The sequence below is a fragment of the Hemitrygon akajei genome, chromosome 13 (genome assembly GCF_048418815.1).
Source record: "Hemitrygon akajei chromosome 13, sHemAka1.3, whole genome shotgun sequence".
Classification (NCBI taxonomy): domain Eukaryota; kingdom Metazoa; phylum Chordata; class Chondrichthyes; order Myliobatiformes; family Dasyatidae; genus Hemitrygon; species Hemitrygon akajei.
The window spans coordinates 28328057-28341576 of NC_133136.1; the positions used below are offsets into that span (position 1 = coordinate 28328057).

At 41.8% G+C, this 13520-nt stretch overlaps 1 protein-coding gene across 5 annotated transcripts in view; it reads left to right on the forward strand.

The window, feature by feature from the left end:
* The first annotated feature begins 1225 nt into the window (after positions 1-1225).
* npr3 (natriuretic peptide receptor 3) overlaps positions 1226-13520 on the forward strand; it is an 81400-nt gene continuing 69105 nt past the window's right edge. For 4 of the 5 annotated variants that reach the window (XM_073064308.1, XM_073064312.1, XM_073064311.1 and 1 more), the window contains exon 1: positions 1227-2104. In XM_073064308.1, the coding sequence (XP_072920409.1) occupies positions 1456-2104 (649 nt within the window). In that variant the 5' untranslated portion in view covers positions 1227-1455. Of the gene's footprint in view, positions 2105-13520 lie in introns of all 5 variants that reach the window. The other variant, XM_073064313.1, reaches the window with a different exon arrangement.

A 13520-nucleotide genomic window follows, 5' to 3' on the forward strand; every position in this document is an offset into this window, starting at 1 on the left:
CTTCTCATTCTGGCTTCTGCCCCCTTCATTTGCAGTCTTGATGAAGGGTCTCAGCTGGAAACCTTGACTCTTTATTCTCCTCTGTCTGACTTCCTGACTTTCTCCAGTGTTCTTTGAGCATTGCTCACCTGGATCCACCCTTTGCTTGCCTGCGCTTGCCCCACTCATTCCCCTCACCTCTTCATTCCAGCTATCTCCCCTCTTTCAGTCCAGATGAAGGGTCTTGCTTGACCTGAAACATCCATTGCCCGTTTCCCTCCGCAGATGCTGCCTGACCTGCCGATTTCCTCCAGCACTTTTACACACAAAACACCTTTTCTGTGGTCTCCATGTTTCTTCCGCCAATTGGCCTTCTTCGGGGTTTCAAGGACAACCTGCATTTCGTGTTATGGTATACATCTTGTTTCAATGTATTGAATTGGAACTCTGCTCAATGAACTGAGTCAATTTTGAAGCGTGTGGTTTGCTTTACTTATAAAATGATGTGTTCCTTCCAGCCAAAGTTCTGTGACGATATTTCGGGGTTTTCCTGCATCCGGTGACTCTCAATACTGTCACTGTGTGTGACAGCATCATGCTTCGTGTGTCAGTCCTTCGTAAGATTAGTTAAGAATTTGTTTCATTCTTTTGTGATGAAATGCTCTAAGGTCAGCACCCTTTCAATAAAAATGTACAGTCGCGGATCGGGGAGAGCAGCATATCCAAGCTTTAGGCTGGTGGAGGAGCAGATTCCATCTGTTTGCAGACGTTGGTTTATGCTGCAGGGAATGAGGTCGCCTGAGGGAACTCGTGAAGAGCAGCCGGGACTGAAACCCTGTGCCACACACATCGACAGATGGCGGTGTTCTGAATTCATCCACGCTGTGGTTTACTCCTAAGGACTGGATTTTGCATAAACGGGAACTTTGTCACCGATCGTGTCACAAAATTTTCTGAATTCTTCTCACTTTACTGAAGAAATTTCCTCCAGAGATAAAGAAAAAAGTTTTCCCCTCAGAAGCAATAAAATGGAGTAACTTTAAACCTGGCTGAAGAATTTAAACCTTTCATGTTGAACACACTCCCACCCTCAAAAGTCAAGCCGCCAATACTTTAATTCTTTTGGCTGTGAGAATAGATGTTGCAGTGTAAACAAAAAAAAAGCCTTTGAACAGGGAGATGAATCCGGGCTGACGCAGGGAACCAATTGGAACATCAAGCCCTCCTCCCTGCGGCTCCCTGTGGTACAGTCTTGGCTAACCCGCTATTTAAACGGCGGCTTTGCCACTCTCAACACGAAAAGCAACCCGTTTTTCCGCGGTGTGCGATCGTGTTCAAGATCCCAACCATCTCCTCTCAACTTCTGCAAACTTTAGTTTTCCTCCCCCGTTCAACTTTCTGGCTTGCTTTTAGCTCCCCCCCCGCCTCTCCTCTCCCCATCTCTCGCACGAGTAAGCCACTCAACTGCTCCCAAAGATGATATTTGGTTCAACCGGTCGAGTCTTGCTGTACTTGACGTGGGTCTCCCTCGTCCTTGGCAGCCCGGTGGATGTCAGCGTGCTGGTGTTGCTGCCGGTGGAGAGCACGTACCTTTTCTCCATGAACAGAGTCAAACCTGCCATCGACTACGCCATCCAGAACCTGGCGCAGTCCAAGCTGAACTTCAGCGTGCGCTACCTGGACTCTGAATGTGGCAACAAGGCTCTTTTTCATCTGGTGGACACCAGCTTGCTACAGAAACCCGATGTCATCGTGGGTCCCGTGTGCGACTACGCGGCGGCGCCGGTCGCCCGGCTGGCTTCCCACTGGAACATCCCAATGGTGTCAGCCGGTCCTTTGGCGGCCGGCTTCGTTCACAAAGTCCCCGAGTACTCGCATCTCACGCGGGTCTCCCCGTCCTATTCCAAGATGGGCGAGATGTTCCTGGCCATGTTCCAGCGCTACAGGTGGAAGAGGGTATCCCTGGTGTACGCCGAAGATTTCGAGGAGAGGACCTGCTTCTTCACAGTGGAAGGGGTCCATATCGCTTTCCTCGGTGCAGACTATCACATGCATTCTATTAGTGTCTTTGATAAGGACGATCAGTTTGACGACATCGTGCAGGATATCCGGAACCATGCCAGGAGTGAGTGTACTTTTAAATAACAACTTTACGAAATCCATTCATTCCTATCTTTTCACTCCTATCACCTGACCGCTACTAAGAGAAAGATTAATTCGGGCGTAAGTTCAACAGGTTAAACCCAATGTTAGATTCTGATCAGAGCAGTACGTTCTGTTCGTATAGGTGAGTTTGGTGAGAGAAAAGAAGATCGGTTTGTACATAGCTGTAGATAATAAAGAACCGATAAATTAGGATACTGAATTGTTAGATGGGCAACATGAACGAAGCTCGTGTACCTGGAAGAAGGACCACCGGGATAAGCAGGCGTGATCTACCCGACACCTTTTAAACACTTTAAAAAAAAAACTTTATATTCGGTTTCTGAGATGTAAAATTATCAGGGGGCGTGTTAAAAAAAACCTCAAGAGAGGGACGGAAAGAGAGCGAGCGAGCAAACGAGAGAGAGGGGAAGCAGAGAGGGAGAGAGAGAGAGAGAGAGGGGAGAGCCTGAGAGAGTTTCTCCTGCTAGGTTGCACTACTCAAGCGGTTCCATTACAGCATAGCAAAGTAAACAAGTTTAGACTCGTTTCTTTAATGTAATGAATATCTGTTTTGCCATAAAAGAGCGTGGGAGAAGTAATTAAGAATTTGTCCAAAGTGCCTACTCCGACGAACCTGTCTACATTTTGTTTGAATACGCATAAGTCACGGAACATTAACTTTTGCCAGCGATGGGTGATTTTGATATCCCTGGGTCCAATTTATTCCAGTGTCTTAAGTTGATGGTGATTTATTAAATGATTTCATCCGTGTTGAGTTTGAAATCTATAGCCAGTTAAAATAATAAACCTTGTAAAAATACTTGGAGTGTTTTGAAGGCTTCCACTCCAATCTTTGATATCTGTGGTACAGGCATCGCAAAAACTTTCAAGGTAACCCCAGACACGCCTGTCGCTTCATGTATCAAAAACGACAATACCTTAGACCGGATCAATAGAATGCGGCGACGTGATCGAAGAATTTTACTGAACCTGACGTAATTTAGTAAGTGCATGTTAAAAAAAAAGCCTTGTCAGACTCAACGATCTGGATAAAACTGCCTGCCAGAACAGATAGGTGTGTAATGATGTGACTTTGTTCAATTTACTGGATGAAAATAATCTGAATATGAATTCCTGGGCCATGCAATCGATGCAACAGTTTGTAAGCGATGTAGCACCGTCTTAGGCAGAAGCAGCCGGGTGAACGGTTACAAAGCAGGATCCTAAGTACCCTGGACAGGAAAAGGATCATGAGAACAAGGCAGGGTAGAGTGCAGAGTATGCAGGTTTGGGCAAGAGAGAATCTGACTGAGCAGATCTTCTGTTAAAAATTGCTCTCTTAGTTTCAATGGCTAAACCAAACTTAGATATTTTCCGCACAGAGTCTTGTCAATTTTCATTGTTTTCACTCATTACCTAAGATGAATTACACATTAGTGTAACTTCTATTTGAGAAATCTCCATTCTGCATCGTGACAAAAATTAAGTTTTTCTGAAAACCCATCTTTGTAACATAATGCTTGCCTTCAACTCTTTCTCAACTGTCCACAGTAAGGATGTACTGTTTTATTATTTTATTGCATAAGGTGTATGGGAGTATGTAACATCCAACCACAACATCCAGTTGCTTTGTTATGAAGAGTTGTGCTTTCATAAACACAAGAGATTCTGCAGATTCTGGAAATCCAGGGTAAAGTCCACAAAATGCTGGAGGAACTCAGCAAGTAAGGCAGCATCTATGGAGAGTAATGGCAGTTGATATTTCAGGACTAGTCCCTTTTCATGACCCGATGAAGGGGCTTGTCCTGAAAGATCACTGTTTATTCCTTTCCATAGATGCTGCGTGACCTGCTGAGTTCCTCCAGCATTTTGTTTGTGTGTGTTACTCTGTATTTTCATAAATTAGCTTAACTATACAAACCAAATCTTTCCATGACACATCAATAAGAATTGGTGAGCATCAAAGGGCCCTGTGTTTTCCTGTTCTAACAGTGCCTCGATTTTAACATAGAAACATAGAAAATCTACAGCACATTACAGGCCCTTCGGCCCACAATGTTCTCATGCTGTTTCTCAAATGTCTTTGTGGTCTCGCCCTTCCCTCTCTCTGTAATCTGTCCAGTCTTAAGACATTCTGAAATATCTCCATTTTCCCAAATCTGGACCTATACCCTTTCCTAATATTCACTCTTCCACCAGCCATAATCACGCTTCCTATTGCCCAAAATCTGTTGTTTTAACCTGATAACTCCTGAACTGTCTCAGTATTAGATTCTGTTTGATATTGTTGCTATGACATACCAATTGAATGTAAGTTGTGCTTGAAATGAAAGCTGACTTCTGCAGTATTACTGACACTGCTAATTCTGTTAAGGGATGACAGTCAGGTGGGTCCATATAAAATTTAATTGCCTCTTTAGTTTTTCTGTTTGTTGGCGAAGGCGTAGTGACAGCGGCACTGGACTTTGAGTCCGGTCCTCCTGGATTCGAATCCAGCTTGCTCCTTGCACGCTTTCCATCCGTGCGGGGTTGAGTGTCGAGCTAGCAACTCAGCCCTGTAACAAAACAGACCAAAATGCTAAATAAGTGGCAAGGTTGCCACCTGATGTGCCACAAGGCGTGGAAAGGAGCAACGTTAATTTCTTGAGGAAGGGAACACTACTGCCGTTGCTTCATGTGGCTAATTTGGGACTCTGCTCCAAACATTGTGGTTGCCACTGTTCAGACTTCTGAAGCAGCTGAGCAAACTCTTCAGCTGTCAAAGGACAGCTAACTCTGGGCAGTAAATTCTACTTTTGCCAGTGAGACTGAATATGTGGAAAATCCTAAAGCTTCAGTTGTTTTGTTCAGACCTTGCTCTAAATATTATACAGAGCTTTATTCATTCACCTTATCTCAATGTGGTTTCTTGCTGTGTTTGGCATAATTAGTAGCATCTTCATTCTGAGTTAAATGGTTCAAAGCTAAATGTTGGCTTCAATTCCCTCTCCAGCATTAGTATTCATATTCTCAGCAATTCCAGGGAGTCAATAATTGCTGAAGCAGTGCTGCAATATCTAAGATGCAGAGTTTAAATCAAATATTTAATTTGTCTGTCAAATAGATATTGATATTTCATTTCATCATTTAAAATGCATAAGACATACATTGGAGGTGAATTTGGCTATTTGGCTCATCAAGTTTGCTCCACTTTTCCATCACAGCTGATTTATTATCCCTGTCAACCCTATTCTCCTGCTGTCTTCTCCCGTAACCTTCAACCCCCTTAGCAATCAGGAATCTATCAGCCTCTGCCTTAATTATACCCAATGACTTGGCCTCCACAACTTCCTGTGGCAATAAATTCCACACATTCATGACACCCTGGCTAAAGAAATTGCTCCTCATCTCTGTTCTAAATGGACATCCCTCTAACCTGAGGCTGTGCCCTCTGGACCTAATCTCTCCCGCTATAGGAAACATCTTCTCCACATCCACCCTATCTAAATCTTTCAGTATCCAATTTCAATGAGATACCCCCCATTCTTCTAACTCCAACGTGTTTACAGGAAGGAGTTCTGCTATACTTATGAAACTTCGATGCTAACAAATGCACATATGCACTGATAAATGTCTATTTTTACCTCATTGTTAAGGTTGTTGCATTCACTTATATAACTACTCTGACTGCAGTTCCAAATTATTACATGCAAATTCCGTTGAAACATGATAACATCCCACATATGTTTAATCCTTTTGATCCTGCTTCCTTTATTGCATTTAAAGTTATTTGCCATGTTCCAATCTGCCTCAAAAAATTGTCTTCATTATTGATTTACACAACATTGGCTGTGTATTCATTTCCAGCAGATTATGGCTCCTGTCTCTTTCATTGATAACAGATTGATTCTGTTTGTTGTGGTGCTGAGCTGCTAGCCCTGTATTGCGTATTAAGCCAAACTTTTCTCAAAACTAATTCCAAACTAACTATCCCTGATTTGACAATGTTATAAGATTTCGTCCTAATTTTAATTCTGTTTCCTGTGAATGTTACTCTTATGGCTTGATTTCACAATACTTTGCTTCAGTGAATAACAGGTTTTATTTTAACCTCAAGCTTTAAAGTTGGAGCCAGTGTCAGGCATATGCTCCTTCAAAATTGTTTTGCTCTTCAGTAAAAATCTGTAATGAGAGAGCTATCAAGATTGGTCAATTCCGACTCCGAACAGTAGTACTAGAAATGGAACTCCTACAATTGATCACTGAGTGCTCACCATGAGGCCTTTAAATACAGACTTTCCATGAAGGAATGCCGCAGGCAATAATTGGCAGTCTTAAAGAGACAGCAGTAGTAGTTCCACATACCCTAGGGAATTGGAGTGCTGAAACCAGGATGCCTGCCACTTTTCAGTGGGAACCATGACAAAAAAAAATCATGTCCATGAAGTATTACGTTCCTGCTTGCCTCCATAATCCATGTCTCACTTGTAGTCCAAAAGGCTTTATCACAGTTTTGAATTTATCAGTGACTTGGCCTCCAAAGTTCCAAGGCACTGGCTTGTTCCACACTTGCTCCAGCCTCCGAGTGAAGTAGTTCCCCCTCAGATTCCCCTTACGTACTTCACCTTTCATGCTAAACCTATGACCTCATATCTCGTCTCACCCAACCTGGGGGAAAATGCCTGTATGTATTCACCCTATCTATACCCCTCATGAATCTATCAAATCTCCCTTCATTCTTCCACTCCAACATTTAAGAGAAGTTTGGATAGGTACATGGATAGTAGGGGTATGGAGGGCTGTGGTCTCAATGCAGGTCAATGGGAGTAGGCTGTTTAAATGGTTTGGCACAGACTAGCTGGGTTGAAAGGCCTCTTTCTGTGCTGTACTTTTCTAGAACATTGTCCCTAGTGCAAAAAAGGTGAGGTACCATCAGGGAGGAGCTCAGGAACTTGAAGATGCACCTTCAGATTTTTAAAACAGCTTCTTCCCCTCTGCTATCAGGTTTCTGAATAGTCCATGAACCTTTGAACAATACCTCACTATTGTTACGTACCCCGTAACTGGGTCACTTACCAGCAAAGATAGAGAGGTCCGTTGAAGTCTGATGGTACTATTTTTAACAGTATTTATTGATAAAAATACACAAAAATAATATCAATGCAAACATACAGATAATATACGTCGTCAATACCAAATCTAAAAGCACGGGTATAATAATAATCAATAAGAAATAGCTCTATCATTTTCTAGGGGATAATGTATTGTCCGATGGAAATATAAAAGTCACTCAAGTTCATTCAAGCTGCAGCTTTTGGTTGGAGAGAGAGACCGAGTTTAGAACTTGCCCGTTTTCCTTTTTGTGATGTCGATCCTTCGAAATGTCGTCGGTGTCCTTTTTCTTTTTAGCTAAGCCGTCTTCCGTGGTCAGTCCCACCAATTCCGAGGCAAATGGAAAAGGACGCACGTGGGCTTTCCACCGGCTGCCGCTATTACGCTGTCACGGGATTTCTAGCGTGTCTCCTGGTGCGTCTGAAAGGGGTTGTTCCCCAGACCCTCTTTTATCCTTACTCACGGGGTCTCAGATGTCAATCAGGTTGGGAGGATGCCATCCCCCCAACCAGCCCATGTTGCTCATTCCTTGAGGACGTCGATGAATAGCACAGTGCTCAATACACAATTCCGTCTCCCAGAGACAATGGCCGTTTCCTGTGGCTTTGTATCGTTGAGGGGCCAGGACATTCCAAACCCCCTGTGGATTCTGCATCTCTCTCTCATTTCCTGGGTCTCCTGACCTGAATTAATAGCGATCTTGCGATTCTCAAAAAGGAGGGGGCTACTTTATACCCTTCGGCCCCTCAGAGTTGGGGCGTAGGCGTAACACTATGTTTATTCTCTTTTTGCTCTGCTTATTTTTTATATTTCTTATTGTAGCTTATAGATTATTTTAAATGCTGCTGCAGAGCAGCAAATTTCACAACGTATGTCAGTGATACTAAACCTGATTCTGATTCTGATAGTGTTCATGAGCCCATGGACCATTCAGAATACTGATGACAGAAGGGAAAACAAACTGTATACAGGAAGCTCCTGTATCTCCTCTCTGATGGAGGTGTTGAAAAGGGGGACATGTCCCAGATGCTGTGAGTCCTTAATGATAGATGTCACCTTCTTGAAGCACCAACTTTTGAAGATGACCTCAATAGTGGAGAGGGTTGTTGCCAAGATGGACCCTCTTCAGCCTCTTTCAATCTTGCACACTCAAATTATCTTGCAAAAAAGGTCATCATGCCATTTGTTTTCTTAATTGCTTACTGTACCTGTACTTTGGTATGGTCATCAGGAGATCTACCTCGATGAAATGCCATGGCATCTTCTAAGTCTACTTGAGCATAATCCCTCATCAAAAAATGGTTGTCAGTGATAACTCAATGTATAAAAAAGTTGTTTTTTCATGATATTTATTGAGGCATTCACCCCTTTTTTGATCCTTAATCTGAATTTATTAGGGATGAAATTTGCCTCAGGCAGTAGATGAGCAGTGGAGGAAAGCTGTCTTTGTCACACGTGGGTGGATTTTAATGGAGAAGAAAATCAGGCAGAGTACAAATCCATCTGCCGAAACACTGTCATTAATTTTCTTCTGCCACATCAACTTCCTACTACTCTGTCAGTATCTTACATTTCCTCCTAAAGAGTAAATACTTGCAGCTGTCAAATATATTTTGGGCACCACAGTAGCATGGTAGTTAGCGCAATAATATTACAGCTCGGGGCATTCTTTCAGAGTTCAGTTCCAGCGCTGCCTATAAGAAGTTTCTGCATTCTCCATGTGATTCTCCATGGGTTTCCAAAGGTGTCCAGTCTAAAGATGTACCAGTTAGTATGTTAATTAGTCATTGTAAATTGTCCTTTGATTAGACTAGTGTTAAGTAGGTAGGTGCGGCTCATTAGGCGTGTTCTCCACTTTATCTCTAAATAAATAAAAAATATAAACAAATAAAATATTGTCCAGATAATCTTGTCCTTTGGATTTCATTTGATCCACATTACGTCGTATTCAAATTGATAGAAGTCATCTAGTATTTAGGAGACAGAGTTATAAAAACTAGGAGGAGGACAGAAGGGAAGTTGAGAAAATTATTTCAGTCAATTGGGAATGGAAGCCTGGAACTTACTGCTTGAATGTGTGATTGAGGCTGAAACCTCAATTACCTATAAAAAATGCCTGAATGAGGATATAGCAAGCCATGACCTATTGAAGAGGAGAAGAACTTGGCTGAGCCTTGAGCCAAAGGAGAACTGAGATCAGAACTGGCCCTCAAATCTCAGTTGTAGACCAATAGGTACCACAGTGGGTTCTGAGATGGGAGGTTTTGGATTGATCTCTAGGTATTTGAGCACAAAGGTCAGCTGATACTCCAGTGTGGACTGAGGGAATGCTTCAGTGGTAGAGATTTTTGTTTTAATTTATCTATTTTTCAGGATTTGGGCATTGCTGCAAGGCAACATTTGTTTCCCAGCCCTAACTGTACTTGAGAAAGTAGTGGTGAGTCATTTCAAAGTACATTGCAAGGGTATTTAAGAGTCAACCACATGGGATGGATTTGGAGATACATTGTGCCAGACCAAGTAAGGAGGGCTGAGTTCCTCCCATGAAGGACAGTAATTATTCAGTTAGGTTCTGACTTTTAATTAAGTCTCAATTGCTCACTTAGTTACATATATAAAAAAAGGCAAAATATCTACATTTTAATCTAATATCCTAATCAATGTTTACTTGTTGATTCCTTAAAGCTGGAGGTGCTATAGTGCGGATAAGCTCCCACCACCTATTAAATGCTCTATATTGCATGCATCTCAAATGGTCTCCGATAACCAGGTATAGCTTCTGCCCTTCACATATGGCTTAGCTACTAAGTCCAGCAGAACTGTTTCTACTGACAGCAGAAGGGGCAAAGGAAGGGTACAGGTGTCTTAAGCCAATCGCTTTGGGCACATGGGATTCATCAGCTCTTCTAGGAGAAAGAAAACTCTGATCCCAAACCTCCGCCAACTTGCGGCTATCCCCACTCATGGGAAGGCTTCGAGAGTAAACCCTGAGGAAAAATCTGAAGCTGGAGTCCCCAAGGCAGCCCTACATTGAGTTCAACGCTGACTGGCAACCCCTGCGAAGCTGCTGGTGCCAAACTGTATTGGTCTTTGCTGTCGCTTTGAATTCATTGGCTGCATGGAGAGTGGGAGCCTGCTGCGTGGGCAACAGCTTGCTCTCCATATTGTACTGCCCTGGCTTGCATACTGGCCTGCGTATCACGTAGACAGCTAGGATGCAATGTCCATGGATGACCCCAACCAACAGAGGCTATCATTTACCTGTCAATCAATATCTGAAAGAAGGCTTTACCACCACATCACCATTAATAGCAAGGTTGGCTGCTATGTTCCTCACATAAGTTACTGAAAAAAAATTCTGGCTACAAAGCACTTTGGGACATTCTGAAAAAGAAATCACAGATAAAGAATATTGGTGCAATTTGGTACAATTAATCATGGTTTGTCAAACCTTCTAATCTGCAACATAACAATGTAATTCATTTCTTGCAGTGACCAAAGAGAGTCCAAAGAGGATTTACAATGATGGTGCCAGCCACATTAATCAGACTGGGTTTCCTTTCTCTCACGGGGGAAAAAAATGGTTGGTGGACATCTTAAAACCCATGAATATTTTGATAGACTGGACAGAACAAAGTGGGGAAGAGCACCACCAGAAGGCACAGAGAAAAGATAGCCATCAATAGATCCAATGGGGAATCTGAAAGAAAATTCCCTATCTATAGAGTGATGAGAATGTGAAACTCAGTCTCAGGGAATAGTTGAAACTAGCTACATAGATGTAGTACAAGCATATGAGGGAGAACGGAATAGACGACTATGCTGGCAGATTTAGATAATGAAAGATGAGAAAGAACTTGCATAATGCCAGCATGAACTGGCTGGGTTGAATGGCCTGCTTCTGGACTGTATACTTTATGTATAGTACTTGCATCACCTGAAAGCTAACAGTGTGGAATTATTGGATACTTGCTGAAGATGCAAAGTAGTGAGAACATGGTCCACTATAAGATTCAGAATATATCCTGGCAAATTACTCTGAAAGGCAAGATGTTTAATAGCTGAAGTGTATTAAAGAAGGAAATTATTTGCCTCTATATCTTCATTACATTCAAAGGAATTACCCTGTTAGTTAATTGCAGTAAATATGTGATGTAGCTAACAGTACAGGAACATCTAATCTGTTCACATTGAATGGCATCTAAAATTAAATAGAATCTTTCTAAATTGTTACCATACATTTATCTTAAAACTGAACAAATAAATTACTAATACTTAACTTTTATCACGAAATAGAATACATTTGTTAACAAAAGAGACTTAAATGTTTAATATACAGGAATAATAGCTCAGCAATTGTTTCCATCAAACCTATAGCTTAAAAACAGGACCAAATTATTATGCAGATTATCCAATGCATTATTAGCAAAGAAGGCAATTTGTTACAGCATTGGTCTTTGCATGGTTCAGTGAAATCAGGAGAGAAATGGAAGTTATTCTCCATTTATACTACTTCACTATATAAATATTTACACAGTGGCCACTTTATTAGGTACACCTGTATACCTGCTTATTAATGCAATTATCTAATCAGCCAATCATATAGCAGCAACTCGATGCATAAAAGCATGCAGATATAGTCAAGAGGTTCAATTATTGTTCAGACCAAACATCAGAAAGGAGGAGAAATGTGATTTAAGTGACTTTGACCATTGGTGCCAAACAGGGTGGCTTGAGTAATTCAGAAACTGCTGATCTGGGATTTTCACGCACAACAATCTTTATAGAGAATAGTCCAAAAAAACAAACAAACAAAAATATCAGTTCTATGGGTGAAAATGTCTAGTTAATGAAAGAGATCAGAGGGCAATGGCCAGACTGGTTCAAGCTGACAGGAAGGTGACAGTAAGTCAAATAACCAAGTGCCACAACAGTGGTGTGTAGAAGAGCACCTCTCAATGCACAACACGTTGGACCTTGAAGTGGAAGGGCTACAGCAGCAGATTACACATATACACACAGTGGCACTTTATTAGGTACAGGAGATATCACATAAAGTCATTATCTTGATTCTTCTTAAGCTCCATTGAGCAACCCATCTTTATGACCCAACACCGGGATCTTAATGTCAAGTTCAAATACACCCATAGCTGTGTCTTCAAAGAATCTATACCTTAAAAAAATCCATTAAAAAAAGACGATCTGAAGGAACTGAATGTGAGATATTTTAAATCATTAAAAGTACAGACCAAAAGGTAGAGCGAAACTGTTCCCCTAGGTAGAGGTTGTTTCCCGATGCTGATGCCATAAATTCAAGGTTTGATTTGATTTTCATTATTATTATTATCAAATATACCAAGGTGCAATGAAAAGCTTGTAGAGCATTTTGTTAAAACAGATTAAATCATCACATATGTGTAATCATGTGTATTGAGCTAGAATAATGTAGTAGGCCCTCTGTTGATTGGAGTACACTATGGATGGTGCATCTTAGCTATGTACACAAACCATATCAGTACAAACTGTTGCCCATGCAGCAGGTTCCCCCTCTCCATGCATCAGATGAATCCAAAAGAATAGCAGACTGGTATAGTTTGGTACCAGTGATGTTGCAGGAGTTGTGAGTCACTATTGAACTCAACATAGGACTGCCTCCAGCTTCGGACATTTCCTCAAGGTTTACTCCTGAAACCTTTCCCATGAGTGGGCATAGCCTCAAGACAGCGGAGGTTTGAATTCAAAGTTTTCCTTCTAGATGAGCTGCCAACTGCAGCTGATGAGCCTCATCTGACTGAAGTGACTACTGGTTTTAGGACACCAGTAATCTATCTTTGCCCTTTCTCATGTCAGTAGAAACAGTGCCACTGGGTATAGTAACTAAGCCAATGTGAAGACCAGGAGATGGACTTGGTTGTCAGAGGCTATTTGAGATACACACCATTGGGAGCATTTAATATGTAGTGGGAACTAATGACTAATCCCCACTAACGACCCCCCCAAACCCACCCCTCAAGCTATGGCAACCTTAAGGAACCAATATGGTAGAACAAAAACAATGCAAAATTAAGTCCAAAATATACTGAAAAAGTGCAGTGTAGGTAAATGATAAAATGTAAGATCATAACGTGGTAGATTCTGAGGCTCAGAGTTCATCTTATCGTAGAAGAGGTCCATTCAAAAGTCTGAAAACAGTGGGATAGAAGCTGTCCTTGGGCTTGGTAGAGGGTGCTTCTTGGTTTTTGTATCAGTGAATTTGTTGCCTGGTATTTTACCATATGAAAAGATGTGTATTCAGACCTTAAAAT